Here is an 18,279-nt window from a genome sequence, read left to right as displayed (position 1 = left end):
CTCCCTCCTGCCCAGCCTGGTTCCAGCACGTCAGCTGTTTCCGGGTAATGTCAACGTCACTTTGCCTCCAATGCGTTGTCCTGTCGTGTTGCGGTCGGGTTAGCCGACTCTATGGTGCCTGCAGTTTAGGTGACTCCTATGTGGGCTGTGGGATCTGGCAATGAAGGCTGGTTCCATAGTGCCAATAGGACAAGCACCCCCTGTAGGACTGTGGGTTTTGGTAACTGCGGCCGGCTCGCGGCCTTGAACTTTTTTTTACATGGGTCCCTTCTGCTACCCATCCGGGTTCCAGTTCCGTCAGCTGGTTCTCGGCAGTGCCTTTGGATTAGGTGCCTCCTTCTCGGTATCCAAGTTCCACCAACGTCTGCTGGTCCTTGGTAGTGCTTTCTGGCACAGGTACCTCCTGCTTAGTAACCGAGTTCCAGTACTGTCAGCTGGTCTTCGGCAGTTCCATTGGCTCTTGTACCTTCTACTACCCATCCGGGTTCCAGTACCGTCAGCTGGTCCTCGGTAGTTCCATTTGCTCTTGTACCTTCTACTACCCATCCGGGTTCCAGTACCGTCAGCTGGTTCTCAGCAGTGACTTTGGCACGGGTACTCCCTCCTGCCCAGCCTGGTTCCAGCACGCCAGCTGTTTCCGGGTAGTGTCAACGTCACTTTGCCTCCAATGCGTTGTCCTGTCGTGTTGCGGTCGGGTTAGCTGACTCTATGGTGCCTGCAGTTTAGGTGAGCTTATGTGGGCTGCGGGATCTGGCAATGAAGGCTGGTTCCATAGTGCCAATAGGACAAGCACCCCCTGTAGGACTGTGGGTTTTGGTAACTGCGGCCGGCTCGCGGCCTTGAACTTTTTTTTACATGGGTACCTTCTGCTACCCATCCGGGTTCCAGTACCGTCAGCTGGTTCTCGGCAGTGCCTTTGGATTAGGTGCCTCCTTCTCGGTATCCAAGTTCCACCAACGTCTGCTGTTCCTTGGTAGTGCTTTCTGGCACAGGTACCTCCTGCTTAGTAACCGAGTTCCAGTACCGTCAGCTGGTCTTCGGCAGTTCCATTGGCTCTTGTACCTTCTGCTACCCATCCGGGTTCCAGTACCGTCAGCTGGTCCTCGGTAGTTCCTCAGCTTTCTTGTACCTTCTGCTACATTTCCAAGTTCAAGCTTTTTGAAATGGTTCTTGGTAATCACTCTAGATCTCCCTGACGAGGACCCTGAAGTCGAGGACCCTGAAGACCAACCCTAAGAAGACGAGGACCCCGAAGATGATTACCCTGAAGACGAGGACCCTGAAGACCACCCCGAAGAAGACAAGGACCCTGAAGACCACCCCGAAGAAGACGAGGACCCTGAAGACCACCCCGAAGAAGATGAGGACCCCGAAGACGAGGACCCAGAAGACCAACCCGAAGAAGACGAGGACCCCGAAGACGAGGACCCCCGAAGACGACGACCCTGAAGACCACCCCGAAGAAGACCAAGAAGATGACCCTGAAGAAGTTGACCAAGAGGACAAAGAAGAGAAGACAAGCACCAAGATACAGAAGAACAAGAGACAGAAAACCAAGAAGCAGAAATACAAGAAGCTGCAGAACAAAAAGCGGAAGAACATTAAGCATAAGACTAAAAATCAGAGCAAAAGATAATATCTAAATTATAAGCAGAAGATGACTAAGCAGTGTATGGGGGTGAGTCCGTTCCTCCTCGTGGTGCCCCTGGAAAAGACCTGCTGCTGCAGGCCAAACTGAATGCGGACAAATCCTGTTGTAAATCTTTTGTGACGGGCAGAACGAAAGGTGTAATGTCCAACCTTTTATAGATAACAACTACAGGAATGCCTGCCACAAATAAGACCGACATTTTCGGTATCGGTCCGATCCAATCCGATCCGATATTTCCCGATATCGGAAGGTATCGCTCAACACTGATTATAGCTAATCAGAATTTAAGGAATTTTATTCATCCAGCAGAGCAAAATGGGGACCAGTCATCCACCATTTTGCTGCATTCTGAGGGATGGGAAGGGGTGATAAAAAAAACATTGTTCTGCTCACATCTCCTCTGTCCTTATCATATTTGTCTGGCTTCTGCCATTCCTCTACTTTGTTCCAATTGACTCCCTATGGGCCTGGCAGTGGGTGCCGATACTAACTAGGTTCCTTTCAGTCACAAGGGGTGTGACACACGTAAATGACATGCGTTGCATCCCACGTAACGATATGGGTTGCTGCACATGTCATTATTGGCATTCATTGGCAATTACATTAATCAGGATCTTTGTCACTAAGTGGGGCCTTGTTACTGGTTGCAACTGATGAAAAGCTCTGATGGAGAAGACCAAAAAGGAGCCAATTGATGAACAAGGCTAGTACTAGTGGCGGAGAGACAGGAATGGAGAGGGTTAAAGAGAGGTGAGTATAAAAGTTTATTATTTCTTAACACATTTCCAGCAGATTTGATTCACACTGAATTTATTGTCTGAAAATCATTTCTTCACCTTTGACTTGAGCAAATCTGCCAGAATCTAATTTTTGGGAGATTCACTCAACTCAGTAATCAACCAATATTAAAATGGGCATGTTGATTATCATGATTTAGAGCTGAACAGTAAAGATCTCACTGCGATTTCTATTGGGAGTATAACCTACATAGCTACATCCCCTGATTATGCCATCTGGCACCTCCAAACTCTACATCTGAAGAACAGAAAAGTCAGTTATGAAACATGGTACTATATTTTTTCCTGAAGAACACTTGGAAACCGTTCTAATATAAATCAATGCATAAAGCATCTGTGACTATAGATCTCATTTTCTGATTCCTAATTTACATGAAAAAGTGAATAATTAGTATGAAATAAAACATAAAATACTTTTTTAAAAAGGAAGCAAATTTCAAATATAAAAAGTGATAATTAAGATGTGGCACATATGTTGCTAAAAGAATAAAATATTTCATTGGTGTCAGCTTTAGAAAACTCTTAACTTCCTTAATAATTAGCAGCCTTTTTTTGGCCTAAAATGTACATATAAATGCATGGTTTTAAGGGCTCAAACACAAGAGCATATAGTTCGGACGAGTGCTATCTGATGTTTTATTGGATAGCACTTGGCCAAATGTTATACTATGGGGCAATTCAGATCACCGTCTTTTCTCACTCCGATTCGGCGTAAGAAAAAAATTGCAGCATGCTGCGAGTGGCTCCACAAATTGGGCCATATGCACCCTTTCAAGTCTATGGGTGCGTATAAAACATTGGACTGCAATCGGATGTCATCCGAGTGCAGTCTTATTTCTGCAGACTCATACAATGGAGAAGATGGAGAAATTAAGTGCTCCGTCTTCTCTGCAAGTGTGATACTATTCTCGGATTACACTAAAATGACACTCAGCTGAAACTCTGATCAAAGATTGAACTGAGTGTAATTAACATAACCAATCTGACTCTCTTGGAAGATAGAATCATCTTTTGTTTGTTAGAGCCATAATGGTCTTTTTCTTGCAAATAGCATATACTTTTGTACCTGCATTTTTGGAAATTATGTGGGAACGCTAAACTATGTCAGACCTGCATAGGAACTATTTTTATAAACAAGGTAAATAAAATAGTTAAAATAAAGGCAAAGTATCTTCTTTTTATTTCTCCCTTTTTAAGCTTTTAAGGTTTCCATTTGTGGACTACGTCAGATTCCCTGGACTATATCGGACCTGTGTGTGATTTTTTTTTTTAAATAAATAAATAAATTGATGAACCAGAGAAAGTGTTGGGGAGAGTATTTTTAAATATAAAGTTTAATGGTTTTTATTTTGGGGGGGGGGGATTACTGGGTTAGTAATGAGGGTGTCTGATAGACACCTCTCCATTACTAACACCAGGACTTGATGACAGTTGTGTTTTTGGACAATTCACAGCTGACATCAACCCCAACTACCATTACCCTGATTGGCAATGCATCAGGGAAATCGGGAAGAGCAAAGGCAAAGCACCAGAAATGGTGCATTTAACATGATGCTCCAATTCTGGGGCTGCTGCGGGCTGGTATTTTTAGACTGGTAAGGGCCCAACAACCATGGACCATCCCAGCCTGATAATATCAACTCCCAACTGTCTGCTTTACCTTTGCTGGTTACTAAAAATGGGGGGACTCCACATTATTTTTTTCATTTACTTATTTGGTGGTTAATCCATGTCTGATACAAGTGGGAAACAGAAAGTGATTTCAGATATATCAGGGTGATCAATCAGTTGATCCACCTATTTGTCTTTTTGATGCTATATCATGGCTTATCATAATCTGTCTGTCAACTGACCATAGGAGTGGTCTTTGTCTAGCATCTAGGGCTTCCCCATTAGTAAGATAGCGATATCATAATAGGGATATCTAGGGCATACTTAGGGTGAGTCACCGTGGAACGGGGTGCCAAAACGTATCCCCATAGGGTGCCAACCTCCGCTGTAAGTCAGAGTCAGATTTAGTGACTATATAAGGGATATCTAGTGAATACGCAGACAGGAACTGTTTTTTTTATTGGTGTTTGGTTCATCACCTGTTGTTTGTGTATATCTGAGGTTTTAAATGCGGGAAATAAAAGTTATAATTTAACGATAGGTGTTTGACACCAAATAAGTACAGTGTTATTTTACGTTTTAGTACTTTTGCCAAATAAAAAATATGCTTTATGAAAATAAAGTTATTTTTGGGCAGACGTGTAAAAGCGACTAGAGAACTATAACTTTTTTACTTTTCAACAAGGTAGCAAAATTATTTTTGCGGAAATGGTCTTTTAATGGTAGTATTTTGAGGCTGACATAATGTATTCATTTTTCTAATTCACTTGATGTCAAAAAACAAACCCATCAGTTTCACCGTTGTTGTTTTCTTTTTTTTTCTTTCACACCTTCATGTATAAATTAGAATTTAACTTGCTTTTAGAGGTTATTAGATTTGCAGTGGAACCGTATATGAGTTTTTTCATGGCCAAAAAGTCAGATGCTTTAGGCAGAAAAGGGATAATTTTTAGGTCTCCTGGCTAATGGACTCTTTTGTCAAACACCTTAGATGCTGCAATTGCTGAATACATCATTTAATGTGTAAAATGATCAGAGACCAGCAATATGGGTCTCTTACCAGGGCCTAATGGCCATGTCTACATGAAACAAACTGGAAATCGATATTGTGCAGTGCACACCAGTGCAACCTTCTTCTGAAACATCATCGTAAAAAGGTGGCGATCAGAAGAGTTACCCTAATGGTATCAGTAAAAATACTGTACAACATTCACAAAGGAGTTAAGCTATGACAGATTTGTTTCCAAATGTGACAGGAAAAAGTTATTTTGTATGCTGAAAAGTTTCCGAAAACATAATTGACACTTGTCAAATATATCTATTGAATACTATTAAAAAGTAACAGGCAATTTAATGATAAGTAGAAGCACACAGTTGTCTTGCAGCAGTTATATTCCTACAAATGCATCAATTTTTTTTTGTACTTGTGACACAAATCTGAATATAAGTCATTTTTGTAAAAGAAAGAAAACCCTCCATACTTGCTGAGAGAAATGTTGTTGATCAAAATGTCTGATTTGCTCTTCTGGAGATATTATTTGGCGTGGCAAAGTGTCCAATTCTTGAAGAGATTCAATGGATACTTTTTGTGGTAAACCTTGGAAGAGTGATGTTACATACATTAAAATGGACTTCTTGTCGGGATGAGCTGTTGCAATATCTGGAAATGAAAAAAGAAACATAGGTGTGTGTCATTCACTGTAAATTATGCACATTAAATGCACCTAAAATGAGCTTCCAACCATGCAGCCAGACTAATGAGCAGAAGCTCGGCTTTTCCAGCACCCTCCTGGGACTAATTAGAGCTCTATAATCATCTGTAAACTTTTCTGTAGATGTAGCATACCAATGAGCAAAATCTCAGTGTAAAAATGGTAATGATTTCTCATTTAAGCACATTTCAAACCATTACACTCTTTATTGTACTATAGAAAGTCATAACTCAGGATTTATAATGCCTCCGTATTCACTGTGAACAAAGCTGTACATCAGCTTTTATGTGGTATTTATCTAAGCATATTTGATTAAATGTATTACCAAAATATTTCTACAAGACAAGCCTTCTTAAAAAACATTTAGAGTAAATAGACTTGATATATTGCCATAAAAAATACTGCGTGTGTTCTAGACTATACAGATACTGGCTGATGACTGGTTCATGCAGCTTTATTTGAATATCAATATTTATTAATAATAGTCATGGCTGGACCTTACATGGCCAGAACTTTTTACCTTTTGTGTCGTTGCCTATTTCTTCATAGCTTGTAAGCTTGTGAACAGGGCCCTAACTCATCTTCTTTGAATTGTTTAATAATGTATTGCTATGTAATGTCTTATATAGATTTTACATGTCCCCTCTCAACTGAAAAGTGCTTTTGGCGCTATAGAAAGAAAATTATTATTATTATAATTATTATTATCATTAAAGACTATTGTATTCTCATTGAATCATCATGTTGTCCTTTTTAAAGGGACTCTGTTAGCACAGAATGAATGTATAAAACTAAATCCTGCTGCTTAGTGCTTCATGGCGGGGCCAATCATTTATATACACCTTCCCACCTGCTTGTTGTCCCTGAACTGAGCACCTGTTCTTGGTTTATATAATAATAATCTTTATTTATATAGCGTCAACATCTACCGCAGCGCTTTACAATTCAGAGGTTCATATTCAACATTCATGAGTAACAGCTAAAGATAATACAATAATTAAAGCAAAAATAATGACGACCCTACTCATAAGAGCTTACAATCTACAATGAGGTGGGGGTGACACAAAGTACAGGGGCTTATTTACAAGGAAGGTCCAGCCATCTTGAGGGGATGAGGGATAGATAAATGCTGCATGAGCTCGTCACCAGACAGTATTTGTATTGCTTTTGGGTGACGTGGAGTTTGGTGGAGACTTATGTTTGGAGAAATAATGAATGGGCTATAAAAATATAAAAGGACTTAAATTAGGGAACGTGAAAGGTGAGAGGATGATGGGAGTTGTACTTCACGCAAGACTACGATGTAAGACACAGATGAAGTTATTCTTCCCTTATCTGGACATTTGGACTGACGCCCAGAAACTAGATTGTAACTTGTTTTTAGCTGTCTCAGCAACCTTCTACTAATTATCACTTTTCTGTTTATGAAACTTTCTTATCAACATTCCACTGTTATGAATCATCACTTCACTGCTTGTGAAACAAAGGCATTTTACTGCGCATGTCTGACAAAAAAAAAAAAATGAATGAAATGATTATTAATATAAATAAAGGGACTGCACCTATAGAGGCAGACGCGCTCAGGGGCTTCCCAGTACTTGATTATACACTACGTGTCTGTGTATTTCTTGTTACGGGGATACCCCGACTCCAACAAGGACCCTCCATGGCTGAATGATCCTAACATTTCCTGGCGCCCGAAACAGGGACCCGAGGTCTGCGTATTCCTTCAAGTTCATCGACCGGCACGAGTAACCGCTGAGATTGGGACATCGGAACAGCAGATGACAAACCTGGCCAGGTAAGAGACACTGTTAGTTCTCTTACATCTGCTCTGCGATAGTCCGTAAATTTCATGCATATCTTGTGTTGGGATTGAGGAACTAGTAGAGAAGGATACCTATAGCTCGGGTCATTCATGTATATACTGTAGGATCTGCCGAAGGAGAGGTCAGAGAAGGTTATGGAACGGATGGTATGAAAGAGATGTGGATGTCGGGAATAGCCTCATATGCCGCACTAAGGTAGATGACATAAGTATTACGGAGATTGCCTAACTGAGTCATAAGGTTGTGTCCTTTCGGGGAAACCTTCGCTCACGCTTAACTCCCGAACCTTTGTCCTCCTTTTTGACGGATAAGAGATTGACAGAATGAGCCCATGGAAGTAATGATAATACTCCAGGGACACGATATATAATGGAGACTGTATGGTTCATTTTATGTATTGTTGGTCTTGCCCTTGTTGCCATATATATGTGTGTTAGAATTACTCTACACTTCAGACAAAACGGTCCAGAGAAACCGTTTCAGATACTGGCTCCTTAGGACAGAATAGGTAACGAGGAAAGGTAGAATATAGAATATATTTTATCTAACCCAAAAAGCCTCCTAAGGTAGGAATAGTCAGGAAAAATGGGCAACAAGATACTGGCTCCTTAGGACAGAATAGGTAATGAGGAAAGGTAAAATATAGAATATATTTTATCTAACCCAAAAAGCCTCCTAAGGTAAGAATAGTCAGGAAAAATGGGCAACAAACAGACTAAGACCACAAATGATGAACAAGATGTCTATACAATCGTGAAAGAAAGGTGTGGTGTAGAAGCAACTAAGAATTTAGGGAAAGTTTGCAAAACTTTTCAGGTAGCAAGGCATGACAGGTTTAACAGGAAACTATGGGAGGACATTCGGGCTAGAAAAGCAGGAGTGGTAAGAGACAAAGGATGGTAGAGTCCAAATTTTGGTGCCAGATGACCAAGAGTCTCTAGAAAACATTGTAAAAGTCCAAGCCTTAGAGGATGAGAAAGATCCTGCCCCTACCAAAATTATTTTAGATCTTTCTGAGGTACCAGAAAAATTATGGGCACAACATGACACTGATGTAGGACTAATGCCAATAGCTCCTGTAAAAGTCACTCCTGTTCCAGGTGTGACACTACCCCAATTGAGACAGTATCCTATTAGTGCCCAACAAGAACACGCCATAGGAGAACAGATAAAAGATTATCTAAAAACTGGAGTACTGATAGAAGTAAAGTCACCAGCCAATACACCGTTGTACCCCGTAAAAAAAGAAATCTACTGAGGGGTCAGCTGCTAGATACCGGATGGTACATGATTTAAGAGAGATAAATAAAATTTTGGAACCTATTACTCCTGTTGTGCCAAATCCACACACGTTGCTATCACAGATCCCAGCAACAGCACGAGTATTTTCTGTCATAGACTTATCAAATGCACTTTTTTCAGTACCATTACACCCAGACTGTTACAAACTGTTTGCATTTACATTTAAGAATAGACAATTAGCATGGACAAGATTACCACAGGGTATGATACATTCACCTACCTTGTACTCAGAAGCTATGAGATCAGTTCTTCAAAATTTCAAACCTACGGATGAGGTTGTAATTCTTCAATATGTTGATGACCTATTGTTATGTGCCCCTGCTCAAGAGTCCGCAAACAGCAACACAATAAGGTTGTTAATATTTCTAGCAGACATGGGCTGTAAAGTTAACAAGAAAAAAGTACAACTTTGTATGACTACGGTAGTATTTCTAGGTCACTGCATTTCACAAGGTATTCGGCACCTCACCGCCGACAGACTAAAAATCATTAGAGATCTTGTTCCTCCCAAGAACTACAAAACATTAAGAGCATTTTTGGGAATAGTATCACACTGCAGACAATGGGTTATACATGCTAGTCAGCTTATGCAACCTCTATATGATTGTTTAAAAATCGAGCCTTTTCAGTTAACTGAATCAGCGCTCATAGCCTTTCAAGACCTCAAGAAAGGTCTCATGTCAGCCCCGGCCTTGGGAATCCCAGACTACGCCAAACCATTCCAATTAATGGCTGCGGAAATGTCTAATCATGCTACAGGAGTACTAACACAGAAACATGAAAATAAACAAAGACCTGTCGCATACTATTCTGCTCAATTAGATAATGTTACCAAAGCTGCACCATCATGTGTCAGAGTAGTAGCAGCTGTCTCTCTTTTGGTAGAAAAAGCCTCAGAAATAGTACTAGACCATGCCCTAATAGTACAAACTACACATGATGTACATGGCATACTGAATCAGGTATTGCCAAAACACATTTCAATGGCTAGACATCTTAGATTACAATGCTCCTTACTAATGCCACCAAACCTCACTTTTCGCCGCATATTGTCTCTAAATTTAGCCACTCTGTTACCACTAGAGACAAAGGGGGGAGTGGAAGGAGGTCAGGAAGACGAAGATGAAAATTTTTTACAATACCACGAACAAGACAATATAATACATGATTGCTTACAGTGTATAGAACAAGAAACACAAGGGCTACCTAATGTACAGGACACCCCTCTTGACAATCCAGACCTACATATGTATATAGATGGTAGTAGGTATGCAGATGAAACTGGTAACTTTCACACAGGTTATGCCATTGTATCAGATCATGATGTTATTGAAGCTGAGCCAATGCAGGCCAGCTGTTCAGCCCAGGAAGCTGAACTATTAGCTCTAATACGAGCATTACAGTTAGCAAAAGAAAAAAACGCTAATATTTTTACTGATATGCATATGGTATTGTACATGATTTTGGATGTATATGGAGAGCTAGAGGTTACATGACAGCTTCAGGTCAACCAGTAAAACATGGACAAATGATTAGACAAATCCTAGAATCAGCTGCCTCAACCAAACAAGTAGCAGTAATAAAAGTACCTGCACATGTAAGACTCGACACCGAGATAGCTAGGGGTAATGACCGAGCCGACAAGGCTGCTAAGCGAGCTGCAGTAAAACCTCTGACAACTGACCACACTATTAGTGCAGTATCAGAATTTGACTTAATTACACGGCTCAAAGAAGCCCACCAGCAGGTGAGTAGAGAAGAAAAAGAAGAGTGGCAGAAACAGGGGGCAGAAGAAAAAGAAGGACTATGGAGAAAAGGAGATGAGCTTTGTCTCCCCCGAGCGTGGTACCCTGTTGTGGTCAGTGAAGCCCACGGACCTACACATGTGTCTGCAAACGGTATGATACAGAGGGTCAGACAGAAGTGGTTAGCCCCAGGGTTCGGCCAGGTAGCTCGAGCAAAATGTGGTTCTTGTGAAATCTGTTTAGCCCACAATCCAGGACAGACTGTTAAGACCCCCCAGAAGCACCATGTAAGACCACTATATCCGTTCCAGAGACTTCAGATCGATTACATCCAGATGCCTAAGCATGGACACTATGAGTATGTACTGGTATGTGTGGACATGTTTTCGGGGTGGCCAGAGGCTTATCCAGTTCATACAGCCACGGCTAAAGTCACTGCAGTAAAAATAGCACATGAACTGGTACCCCGTTATGGTATCCCAGAAGTGATCGAGTCGGATAGAGGTACACATTTTACTGGAGAGATCTTTCAGAATGTAATGAAAATGTTGTGTATAAAAAGTGAACTACACACCCCTTACCACCCACAGAGTTCTGGTAAGGTTGAGAGAATGAATGGAACACTTAAGTTAAAAATACAGAAAGCCATGGCAGAAACACAGAAACCATGGACTGAGTGTCTCCCAATAGCATTGTATTCAGTCAGAAACACCCCCCAGGGAAAGAGCAAACTCACCCCCCATGAAATATTGTTTGGTAGAGTTGCCAATACAGGATTGTATTTCCCACAGACTTTAATGTTAGAAACTGAAAGCTTAACTGCTTATGTACAAAATTTATGTAAGCATGTGTCTAAAATACACTCTTTAGTGTTCTCTTCCATTCCAGATCCTGATTCCATTGAGGGAACGCACAAGCTGCAACCAGGAGACGAAGTTTACGTAAAAAGACATAACAGAAGAACGCTAGAACCCAGATTTGAGGGTCCATATCAGGTGTTATTGACAACTCCAACTGCAGTAAAATTGGAAGGAAAATCAGCATGGGTACATGCAAGCCATTGCAAAAAGAAATAGTGGTGATTGTACTTGTGTTAGCTATAACGATAGATCAGGGAGACTTGTGGGATAAACTAAGTTCCCCAAAACCTACAGATAATAAATTTATAAAACATCATGAGATATTGGTAAACGGGCTGCTCGATGGCGGACAGAAAATAGCAGACTGTTGGATTTGTACGCATTCTCCAATATCAGCCACGAGCATACCCTTCCTGGCCGTACCCATGACCCCTGAGGAAGTGTTTACATGGACTAATTGCTCAGACAAATTAGCAAATAACCAAACCGTTAATTCTAGATTATGGAACACCACTGTTGCCATCCCAGTTGTGGGGTGGGTGGGATTTCCCTGGTGGCAAGGTAATATGACCGGAAAAATAGACAACTTACAATATTTAGCGTTTAAAGGAGGTGTATGGGTTCCTAGAAATAAGACGGGACTAACAGACTTAGGGTTAATTCCTACAGAAAATATACAACTCAGTTTTAGTAGCACAGTATCTTTTTCTCAACCTTTTAAACCTGATATAGTAGAAAAATACATACACAATAATGGTTGGAAATATTCACAATTATTCCCCGATGGAAACAATGATACATGTTCAAAAATACCAGGTAATATATTATGTAATGAGTCAAGTGCATATGACCCAGGTACACCGACTTGTGAAAATCCAGATGCAGGATACTGTAGTCCATTAGGTCAAAAACCCCCTTGGTGTATACTTCAGAATGTATCTAAATTTTTAGATTTGGTACATAGGTTGGTGCTCCAACACTCTGCAATATGGGATCTGCCTGAAGGAACCTTCTGGATTTGTGGAAATGGAGCATACAAATGGCTCCCAGTAGGAATAAAAGGTGCATGTACTCTAGGACGCTTAACACCGGCCACATTTATAGTTCAGAATCAGCAGGTAGATATGCAAGCAGTACCTAAACACACACTATACAAAAGAGCAGCCGACAACTCGCCTAGACCTTCAGGTAGGCCACATGTGGTCCAAATGGGAATTCCTAATAAAATATTCAGCACTTTCTTTGTGTATCCAATGTTGATGCAGATGTGGGATAAATATGACAGACACAATGACCAAAATAAAGATAGCTGGTGGTCAGACACCTTCTCCTTTCTCAACCCAAAGAACTGGTTTAAGGGTATTGGAGGTTGGGTGGCTGGAATTCTGCAAGGTATATTACAGATTGTGCTAATTATAGTAGTCATATATGTAGTGTTTAAAATAGGATTAAAAATTATTTTAATATGCATAAATAAGCTTTGTAACACGGACTCAAGAATATGAAAGAAAAGAACTCCCGGACCAGGTCTTCTACCAAAAGTCCATAAGGAAGAATCAAAGGGGGGACTGAGAGGATGATGGGAGTTGTACTTCACGCAAGACTACGATGTAAGACACAGATGAAGTTATTCTTCCCTTATCTGGACATTTGGACTGACGCCCAGAAACTAGATTGTAACTTGTTTTTAGCTGTCTCAGCAACCTTCTACTAATTATCACTTTTCTGTTTATGAAACTTTCTTATCAACATTCCACTGTTATGAATCATCACTTCACTGCTTGTGAAACAAAGGCATTTTACTGCGCATGTCTGACAAAAAAAAAAAAAAATGAATGAAATGATTATTAATATAAATAAAGGGACTGCACCTATAGAGGCAGACGCGCTCAGGGGCTTCCCAGTACTTGATTATACACTACGTGTCTGTGTATTTCTTGTTACGGGGATACCCCGACTCCAACAAGGACCCTCCATGGCTGAATGATCCTAACAAAGGGCACCCTAAACAGGTGTGTTTTTAGGGAGCGCCTAAAACTGTGTAAGTTGTGGTTCATCCTGATTTCTTGGGGTAGAGCAATCCAAAGAATAGGTGCAGCTCGGGAGAAGTCTTGGAGCCGGGAGTGGGAGGTATGGTTTAGTGCGGATGTTAGTTGCAAGTCGCTTGTGGAGCATAGAGAACGGGTAGGCTGATTGGTTTGAACAGTCATTCTGTGCTAACAGAGTCCCTTTAAGTTAAGATGCCTTTATGAACACTTGTTGTACATATGAAAAGTTAGATACCATTGAATCCATTAATTTTCTATGGAAATGTGAAGAATATAAAAAATCACTTAGGCTGTAGGTGCATGGAATATGAAACTTGTTGTGACTCTGTGCACCTCTAGATAAGACAGAAGTCACATTGAAGTATATTCTAGAGCAGCGTTCTCCAAGTCCAGTTCTCAAGAGCCACCAACAGGTCATGTTTTCAGGATTTCCCTAGTATGTAAAGGAGGTGAAATAATAACTTGTGCAATCGTGAAAACATTTTCTGTTGGTGGGCCTTGAGGACTGGAGTTGAGGAACACTGTTTTAGAGAATTATTATGAAATAGATTGCAGAAGGTTCAATCAGAAGCTTTATAACCAAGGTTTGAAATGCTGCTTTCAAAGATCCTATGTCTCTCCAGATCGATATATGATGACGTGCAAAGTCATTTTGAACTTTAAAATGCAACAAATGAGGTCATAGTAAGTGATAATTCTAACTGCTTGTAAAAAATGTAGGCTGAGATATTACCACTAGTGATGAGCGAGCATGTTCTGTTAACTCTTTCGGCGAGCCTGCTCGGGTGCTGGCCGAGTATCTTCAGAGTGCTCGGGTGTTATGTTTGAGTCACTCCGTGAACATGATTTGCAACTGTTTGACAGCTTTACTACATGTGAGGAATGCCTAAGAAACAGGCATTCCTCACATGTATTAAAGCTGTCAAACAGTTGCAAATCATTCTCACAGAGTGACTCAAACATAACACCCGAGCAAGCCGAAGATACTCGAAAAACATCCGAGCATGCTTGTGACGCGCCCCTGGGCCTGCTGTGTCGCGCAGCGTCTCGCGCACGGGGGCTTACCCGGAACCGGATCAGATGAGGGTTGTAGTCTCCGAGTAGCGGGGACCCGGTCCGTGCCCAGGGGGTCAGACTCAGTGTGTGGCAGTCTTGATAGATGTTATTTGAGTGTCGACTACGCCACCCGTTGATTTGCAGCTATGGAGCTGCCGCTGCAGGGCAGACCGCTGAGGCCGGTGTAGAATTGTGCAGCGTGATAGTATAACCCCCAACGGGAGGGGTATGGCCTCAGGGCAGCCGACGTGGAAGATGGGGGTAGCAGGAACCACTCAGAGACGGTGCGGTGTAATTCAGGGTCTTTACTGGTAACAACGATAGACCCTCCCGGAGTACTTGCTAGCGAACGGGGCCTGGTCAGTCCTTGAGCAGATGGGATCTCCCCTGGCCAGGCGGAGTTGTAGGCCTCCCAAACTGACTGTACTCTTCTGGCTACCTTGCTAGAAGCGGATATAAGTAGCCCACGTCCCTGAGTGTACCGTGTGGTGCTCACCCGTATGGCCGGTGACTCGGGGCCTTCTATTGGCTTCCGCTCCACGATGGCGGTGCTGGTCCCACACGTGTGACCGTGCCTTCGGGTTTCTGGGCCTGAGGACCTGAAATCCCCTGCCGGTCGGCTTCTGCTGCTGGGTAAGAGTTAGTCCCCACAGCCTCGGACGCCGGGTCCGGTAGGAAAGCTTCTCAGTCAGGGCGAGCTCTGCAGCTGCCAGCCCCTGACTCGTAGTAGTATTGCTCCCACTGAGCTCCAGCTGTTTCTTCCTATGACTGTCTCTTGTCTCTACTCTCCTTGACTCCTAACCCTGCTTCAGCCCCGGGTTTATATAGGGGAAGTTCTTCCCCTCCCAAGACTGGGCAGGAGGTGTGGCATGCACAGGATCCCTGACCAAAGGACCTCCCACCTGCTCTCAGACATAACATCTCTATCACTGTGGCAACCAGACCCCTGGGGTGTCACATTCCCCCCTAGTGAAATTTAGTACTCCGGGACTAAACATATTTTAGAAAAACATAACAAGATAAAAACAATAATAATACAATAAGAAAAACATATAAAGATGGTTACGGCATGTCCGTAACCGGGTGCAGTCTTTGAAGAAAAGCAAGGTGTCCATTTCACCAAAACAGGGAGACGTAACCAGGTAGGGGTTTGTCCTACCCCGAGTCCTTAACAGTCTTCAGTCCGTCCTGGGTTACGCTCCAACTATGTACAAGGATTCCCGGTAAATCCACCAAGGACTCCTACAAATAACTAGAAACACAAAATTATACACAAGCAACAATACACAGGTAAACATAAATAAAACAATTTATACACTTCAAATCCTCCACCGTGCGGGTAACTGGCCTCTAGTGGCCCTAGTGGACCTACGGAGCTGACTGCCTAGCCCTGAACTACAGGGTGTAGGAGCTGTCAAGGGTAAACTGGGCAGCTGTCTACCGGCTCTTTGGCTCACTAGGGATATGGCAGGCTCACTGCAAGCAGAGGGTTGATCCTCCTGGTCTGCGGGTGTGGGGTCTTCTGCCTCCTGGACCGGCTGTTCTTCCAGCTCTACCTGTTGCTCCGTAGGTGCTTGGGATGCTGGTTGGAGGAAGGTGAGTACGGGTACCACAACTGCACCATTGACTTGAGTCCAAGACCGAGGGAAGTCCCCGAGCACAGTACTAACCATATCTTCCCTTTCCTCTACGGGTCGATGGTCTTCTTGTTCCTCTTCAGGGTTCCTCAGTTGTTCGGGACACTTCTTCAGGTGGTCCCGGGATACAATAGCTGTGGTTTCCCCTCCGTCTTTACTGATGGTACAAACCTTCGGGTTCTCGTGGCTTGAGGGCAGTACGGTGTACGGGTCCTTTTCCCACTGGTCGTCCAACTTGTGGAGCCGTCTCTTCCTCTTCAAGACCTGCTCTCCGGGTACCAGGGGAACAGCGGGAGCATACTGGTTGTAAGTTTTCTCTTGTCTTTCCCTAGCCTGACAGAGACTTCGCTCCACGCTCTCCTGTATTCTCCGGTACTGCTGCTGCCTCTCTGTGTCCCAGTCTGTTTCTGGTGAAGTGTCCTCGGGTGTCAGGACTCCCATTTCCAGGTCAACAGGTAACTTACCAGGTCTTGCCCTCATTAGGTAAGCCGGGGTACAGTTGGTGGAACCTACCGGGATGTGGTTGTATAGGTCCACCAGATCGGGCAACTTCTCAGGCCACAGACTGCGTTCTTCCAGGGGCAACGTTTTTAAAAGATCCATTACCACCTGGTTCATTTTCTCACAAAGTCCATTAGTTTGCGGATGGTAGGGTGTCGTCCTTATCTTCCGGCAGCCATACAGATTGCAGAATTCCTGGAAGACCTCCGCTTCAAAGGCAGGTCCCTGGTCCGTCAGCACTTGGTCCGGGTACCCGTGTGGACGGCAAAAGTGCTGCTGGAAGGCTCTAGCTGCTGTTTGAGCCATTAAGTCCTTGACGGGGACGACAACCAAGAACCGGGAGTAATGATCCACGATGGTTAACGCGTAGACGTAGCCACTTCTGCTTGGGGTCAGTTTTACATGATCCAAGGCTACCAGTTCCAATGGTTGCCGGGTGACGATGGACTGCAGGGGAGTCTTCTGGCTGGCACGGTCCTTCCTTCTCAGGTTGCACGGGCCACAGTCTCTGCACCACTTCTCAATGGTTCCCCTCATGCCTACCCAGTGGAATCGCTCGCGCAGCAGGAACTCCAGCTTCTTCCACCCGAAGTGTCCAGCTCCATTGTGGTATGCCTCCATCACCATGGCTGCGTCTCTTCGTGGCACCACTACTTGCCAGAGTAGTTCATGCGTCCGGGAGTTAACCATTCTGCGGCACAACTTCCCCTTGTAAAGGAACAGTCGACTCTTCTCTGCCCATAGTTGTTTGGCTTCCTCCGGAGCGTCTGGTTCAAGGCAAGCCTCCGGGCGAGTCAGCATCTCCTTCACCAGTCGGACGGCAGGGTCGCTGTCTTGCGTTTCCGCCCAGTTGTAGTGAGGTAAGGGGTTCAACGTAGCAGCCTGCTTACTCCTTACCCGGTGGGAATACTGGATAGTCCCATGACGGTGGAACGCAGGGAGTTCAACTTCTTCCAGTCCCTCCGGATCTTCTCCTTCGTCCGGCAGGTTGGGCATCCTGGACAGGGCATCCGCGTTGGTATTGGAGCGTCCGGCCCGGTATTTGATTGTGAACTCGTAGTTGGACAGACGGGCCATCCACCTCTGCTCCAGGGCACCGAGTCTTGCCGTGTCCAGGTGTGTCAACGGGTTGTTATCCGTGTACACGGTGAACCGGGAAGAAGCGAGGTAATGCTTAAAGCGCTCGGTGACTGCCCATACTACGGCCAGGAACTCTAGCTTAATTGAGCTGTAATTCTCGGGGTTCCTTTCGGTGGGTCGCAGTTTTCGGCTGGCGTAGGCGATTACTCGTTCCTTCCCCTGCTGGATCTGGGACAGTACGGCTCCTAGCCCGATGTTACTGGCGTCGGTGTAGAGGATAAAGGGCTGGCTATAATCCGGGTACGCCAGGATTTCGTCCCCCGTGAGGGCCATCTTCAGCTGGCGGAAGGACTCTTCTTCCAACTCCTCCCATTTGAAGGGCGGCTTCTGGTTCTTGGCCTTCCGGGACTGGCCTATCAGGAGGTCCTGCATAGGTGCTGCCTTTTTGGT

At 43.7% G+C, this 18,279-nt stretch overlaps 1 protein-coding gene across 11 annotated transcripts in view; it reads right to left on the bottom strand.

The window, feature by feature from the left end:
- Window positions 1–18,279, bottom strand: part of DMD (dystrophin) — a 3,940,859-nt gene that overhangs the window by 2,652,220 nt on the left and 1,270,360 nt on the right. For all 11 annotated transcript variants that reach the window (XM_073664716.1, XM_073664719.1, XM_073664714.1 and 8 more), the window contains exon 8: window positions 5,541–5,719. In XM_073664716.1, the coding sequence (XP_073520817.1) occupies window positions 5,541–5,719 (179 nt within the window). The remainder of the gene's footprint in view (window positions 1–5,540; window positions 5,720–18,279) is intronic.

Source organism: Phyllobates terribilis, unplaced genomic scaffold (genome assembly GCF_046119375.1).
Source record: "Phyllobates terribilis strain yellow unplaced genomic scaffold, ASM4611937v1 Scaffold_2__4_contigs__length_985480577, whole genome shotgun sequence".
NCBI classification, from domain to species: domain Eukaryota; kingdom Metazoa; phylum Chordata; class Amphibia; order Anura; family Dendrobatidae; genus Phyllobates; species Phyllobates terribilis.
Note: the sequence above shows the minus strand (reverse complement) of the source record. Positions and strands in the feature narration are given on the sequence as shown.